The 5,371-nt window shown below is 40.2% G+C and overlaps 1 protein-coding gene across 1 annotated transcript in view; it reads left to right on the top strand.

The window, feature by feature from the left end:
• The window catches only part of ZBTB8A (zinc finger and BTB domain containing 8A), an 11,661-nt gene extending 6,925 nt beyond the window's left edge, over nucleotides 1–4,736 (top strand). Inside the window, exon 3 of the mRNA XM_011955412.1 lies at nucleotides 3,492–4,736. Within this exon, the coding sequence (XP_011810802.1) occupies nucleotides 3,492–3,821 (330 nt within the window). The 3' untranslated portion in view covers nucleotides 3,822–4,736. The remainder of the gene's footprint in view (nucleotides 1–3,491) is intronic.
• The last annotated feature ends 635 nt before the right edge of the window (nucleotides 4,737–5,371 follow it).

Genomic DNA, 5,371 nt, shown 5'->3' with positions numbered 1-5,371 from the left:
TTCCTGACCTCGAGTGATCCATCCACCTCGGCCTCCCAAAGTACTGGGATTACAGGCGTGAGCCACCACACCTGCTGGTCTTATATTTTTAGATATCAGATGGTCTCAGGAATTTGTATTGGTTTATTATGTCTGGATCCACAATTATTATTCTTTTTGATACTCAAATTTTCAGTTTTATCCAGTGAACAGTCTCTACCTTGACACTGGCTCTTGTCTCCTTTTGTCACAACTCCATTAAATTTTGAAAGTGTCCTTGTTCTCTGACTCCAAAAGAGGCCAAGACTCACTTTGTACTTTCCCTACAACAGAGCTGGAACCAGCCATTTCTCAATCCGTTTCCTTTAATGGAAAGTGAAATTGGAGCTCAAAGTCTGGGCAGTCATTGTTATGGAGGTGTCATTTCTTTTATACTATTTCAGTGGATAGAGTTAGAAGATATATATTTTGGAGAGATGGACATGAATCTGTATCAGAGCTAATAACAAAAACAATACCACATTTGATACCCATAGTTTTTTGTTTTGTTTTGTTTTTGAGACAAAGTCTCGCTCTGTCATCCAGGATGGAGTGCAGTGGCATGATCTCGGCTCACCACAACCTCCACCTGCTGGGTTCAAGAGATTCTCCTGCCTTGGCCTCCCGAGTAGCTGGGATTACAAGCACACGCCACCATACCCAGCTACTTTTTTTTTTTTATTTTTAGTAGAGACAGGGTTTTACCATGTTGGCCAGGCTGGTCTTGAACTCCTGGCCTCAAGTGATCCACCCACCTCCACCTCCCAACGTGTTGGGATTACAGGTGTGAGCCACCATGCCCAATCTAGTACATATAATATTACTATCTCAGGAGAAATCAGGATTCATTCAAATTGTGTACTTTCAGTGTTTACTGATTAATATGTCAACAGTTATGCAGAGGATAATAACTGTACTAGTGGTAGTTACATACGTTTTCCTATGTATGTTTTTCTTTTTTTTTTTTTTTTTTGAGACTGAGTCTTTCTCTGTCACCCAGGCTGGAGTGCAGTGGCCGCATCTCAGCTCAATGCAAGCTCCGCCTCCCAGGTTTACGCCATTCTCCTGCCTCAGCCTCCTGAGCAGCTGGGACTACAGGCGCCCACCACACCCGGCTAGTTTTTTTTTATATTTTTTAGTAGAGACGGGGTTTCACTGTGTTAGCCAGGATGGTCTCGATCTCCTGACCTCGTGATCCGCCCGTCTCGGCCTCCCAAAGTGCTGGGATTACAGGCTTGAGCCACCGCGCCCGGCCTTTCCTACGTATTTTACCAGACTATATTAGCTTGCTTGGATTTTTTTTTTTCTGAGATGGAGTCTCACTCTGTCATCTAAGCTGGAGTGCAGTGGCGCGATCTCAGCTTACTGCAACCTCTGCCTCCCAGGCTTAAGTGATTCTCCTTCCTCAGCCTCCTGCATAGCTGGGATTACAGACATGTGCCACCATGCCCAGCTAATTTTTGTATTTTTTTTTTGTAAAGATGGAGTTTTACCATGTTGGCCAGGCTGGTCTCGAACTCCTGACCTCAAGTGATCCAACCACCTTGGCCTCCCAAGTGCTGGGATTACAGGTGTGGACCACCGTGTCCAGCCTCTTGGATATTTTTACTGTGTTTGGTGGCCTACTTCTACACTGTCCTGACTTTATTTATTTATTTATTTATTTATTTATTTATTTATTTTTGAGATGGAGTCTTGCTCTGTCGCCCAGGCTGGAGCGCAGTGGTGCGATCTCAGCTCACTGCAAGTTCCACCTCCCGGGTTCAGGCCATTCTCCTGCCTCAGCCTCCTAAGTAGCTGGTACTACAGGCACCCACCACCAGGCCTGGCTAATTGTTTTTTTTTTTGTATTTTTAGTAGAGACGGGGTTTCACCGTGTTAGCCAGGATGGTCTCGATCTCTTGACCTCAAGCGACCCGCCTGCCTCGGCCTCCCAAAGTGCTGGGATTACAGGCGTGAGCCACTGTGCCCGGCCTATACAATTAATTTTTATAATTTTTAGATTAGAACCCATAATCTACTGTTCTGACAGCTGTTGAACAAAGTTGTTTACTACTAATTATAATACCTAATTATTCCTCAACTACAACTGTTTACCAAAGCATTTCACACGTTGACTCATTTGGTCCTCATGTTAGCCCTGTGAGTGGTATTCCCATTAGCCATAGGAAGCAACCAAAGATAATACTAGGCTGATACGTAGAAGCAGCACCATAGTAGTTGTTTATGACGAGTGTCCAGTAGAATTAGTCAGGTTTCTCATCTGTCTGGGTGTTGCCCATATCTTACCAGTTAAATATTTTAACTGTCACCCTAAAGCAGGTTTATATAATGTTTTAAATTACTTGCTCCAAGATACATGGTTAGTAAGTGATGAAGATAGTAAACGACTAGAACCCCAAGCCTTCCAATCCCTGTGTGGTCCTCTCTCCACCAGATCTTTTATTAATAAAAATGGCAAGTACTCCTTCTATCTAAAATATTGATACATTTAAATTTTTACAATATTTATCTTTCTCTAGTAAAATAGCAAAAAATTAATACACAAGAGAGATTTCACCCCCACCACCACCTCAAATTAAGATATGTTCAGACTGGACAACATAGCAAGACCCTTTCTCTACAAAATTTTTTTTTGTTTTAATTAGCCAGGTGTGGTGGCATGCATCTATAATCCCAGCTCCTTGGTAGGTTGGGATGGGAGAATTGCTTGAGCCTGGGAGGTTGAGGCTGCAGTGAGCCATGGTCACCACCACACCCCAGCCTGGGTGACAGAGGGAAACCCTATCTTAAAAATAAAAGGTATGCTGGACACAGTGGCTCACGCCTATAATCCCAGCACTTTGGGCATCTGAGGCAGATGGATGACAAGATCAGGAGTTCAAGACCAGCCTGACCAACATGACCTATCTCTACTAAAAATACAAAAATTAGCTGGGCATGGTGGCGTGTGCCTGTAATACCAGCTACTCAGGAGGCTGAAGCAAGAGAATTGCTTGAACCCGGGAGGCAGAAGTTGTAGCGAGCTGACATTGCGCCACTGCACTCCAGCCTGGGTGACAGAGTGAGACTCTGTCTCAAAAATAAATAAATAAATAAATAAATAAATAAATAAATAAATAAATAAATAAATAAGTGCATGGTGCATGTAAGTGTTTGCAATTATTATTATCATAGGAAGTATCCTGTTGTTAGCTCAGATACCCAAATGCTATTGGATTAAGGGATAAGTGAAATTATTATGTAATATTAATAATAAAAAACATGGTAGCCACTATTTAGAGAAAGCTGATGTTTAATATTTCTGTGACATCAATTTGCCACTAAAACCCTTGATCTTTTTCTAATAATAGATGTTAATTTGAGTTTAATGCATGGCTTTGAACATCTTAAGTTTATGAACTGGTACCTAAAATATCAAACTGTCCTGCTTTTGAAAAATCACTTTTATCACTATTTAAATCTCTACACAGATTCACCAGGCATGTAAACTCATCTGCAGAAAATGTAAACGTCATGTGACAGATCTAACAGGGCAAGTGGTACAGGAGGGAACCAGGCGCTACAGACTGTGTAATGAGTGTCTTGCAGAATTTGGCATAGACAGCCTCCCCATTGACTTGGAAGCTGAACAACATCTTATGTCCCCATCAGATGGAGATAAGGATTCCAGATGGCACTTGAGTGAAGATGAGAATAGATCCTATGTGGAGATTGTAGAAGATGGGTCTGCTGATCTGGTCATCCAACAGGTTGATGATAGTGAAGAAGAAGAAAAAGAAATTAAGCCCAACATTAGGTAGCTGTAATGTGAACCAACAGCTGGCATGTCTGCAATTTACACTGACTTCCTGTATCTCTCTCTTTCTGTGGTCGGAGTCTAGTTAACAAATTTATCATACTGACTTTAAAGAAATGATCTGATATAACTTGCATGCTTTCTGAACAGGCCATTGTATCCATTCTGAACTTTGTTGCCCTAAAATGTGTTGCTGCACTGGAAAGAAAGAACTAGCTTGAGTTGGCATGATGGATGAACAATTATCCTCTTACTTTCATTACAATCCTCTTACTTTATTACAGAGATACCCTTTTTCTTTTAATATTGGAAGATCTACTTAGCAAACTTTTTTCAAAGAAAATACTTTAAATAAATTCACCACATCCAAACTTTAAGACAATTTCAAGGTGTTTCAAAAACACATATACAACCAATGTTTAATTTCACAGGAAACCAGTTAAGAGCACATTTAAGGATCTGGCAACCCACCTGACTAGAAAATTAGTCTTTGTATTAATTTGAGATCTGAAACAATCTGTCATTACTCTGATATCCTGAACGTTTAAGGATTATGGAAGAAGACTAAAATGTTTGAAATCATTCATATTTGACATTTTTATCATTAGGTTAAAATTACTCTCAGTATTGTTAAAAACAAAACAAACAAACAACAAAAAAAATGAAAGTAGAGGCTGACCAAAGATTAAATGCAGATATTTTCTTAAAGCAGGAAACTAATGTTGCCTAAAAGTCAAGGCAGTTTGTGAAGACGATCTGTCAATATGGTTATCCATCTCTCTAAAGAAAAACAGGCCAGGCGCGGTGGCTCACGCCTATAATCCCAATACTTTGAGAGGCCAAGGCAGGTGTATCACCTGAGGTCAGGAGTTTAAAACCAGCCTGGCCAACATGGTGAAACCTTATCTCTATTAAAAAATACAAAATTAGCCGGGCATGGTGGCGCATGCCTATAATCCCAGCTACTCGGGAGGCTGAGGCAGGAGAACTGCTTGAACCTGGTAGGCAGAGGTTGCAGTGAGCCAAGATCATACCATTGCATTCCAGCCTGGGCAACAAGAGAGAAACCCCCCCCCAAAGAAAAAGGAAAATAAACTAGGAGGTTCTTACCATATTTGAGTGATTTCTAATATTATGTAGTGCTATATTACTTATACAGTACTCTCACATATTTTCTCAATCAGTGAGGTGGATACTATCTCCGATTTACCAATGAGGAAATTAAGATCAGAAAGTTTAAGAGAGAAAGCTGATGACTGGACAGGGTCTGATTTTAAACAATCCTCTTTCAACATTCTCTCCCAGTATGTCTCCTGAAATGGCAAAGAATAGAAGTCAAACCTCACCAGTTGGCAGTAATTATAAAAATAAGCCAATCAGAATTAGAAAGTATGAGAGGAGGAATTGAATCATTTTCAACAACATATAATATCTTGATCTAGAGATTTTCAAATAGTGCTAAGTAATGTCCCTACAGTACCTATTGGTATGTTTTTATGTCAAGTTATTTATATGTAAATTTAAAATATAAAACTATTTGAACAAATTATTTAC

Source organism: Colobus angolensis, unplaced genomic scaffold, assembly GCF_000951035.1.
Source record: "Colobus angolensis palliatus isolate OR3802 unplaced genomic scaffold, Cang.pa_1.0 Scaffold4, whole genome shotgun sequence".
NCBI lineage: Eukaryota > Metazoa > Chordata > Mammalia > Primates > Cercopithecidae > Colobus > Colobus angolensis.
The sequence above is the reverse complement of the archived record's forward strand: the minus strand, read 5'-3'. Positions and strand labels throughout refer to the sequence as shown.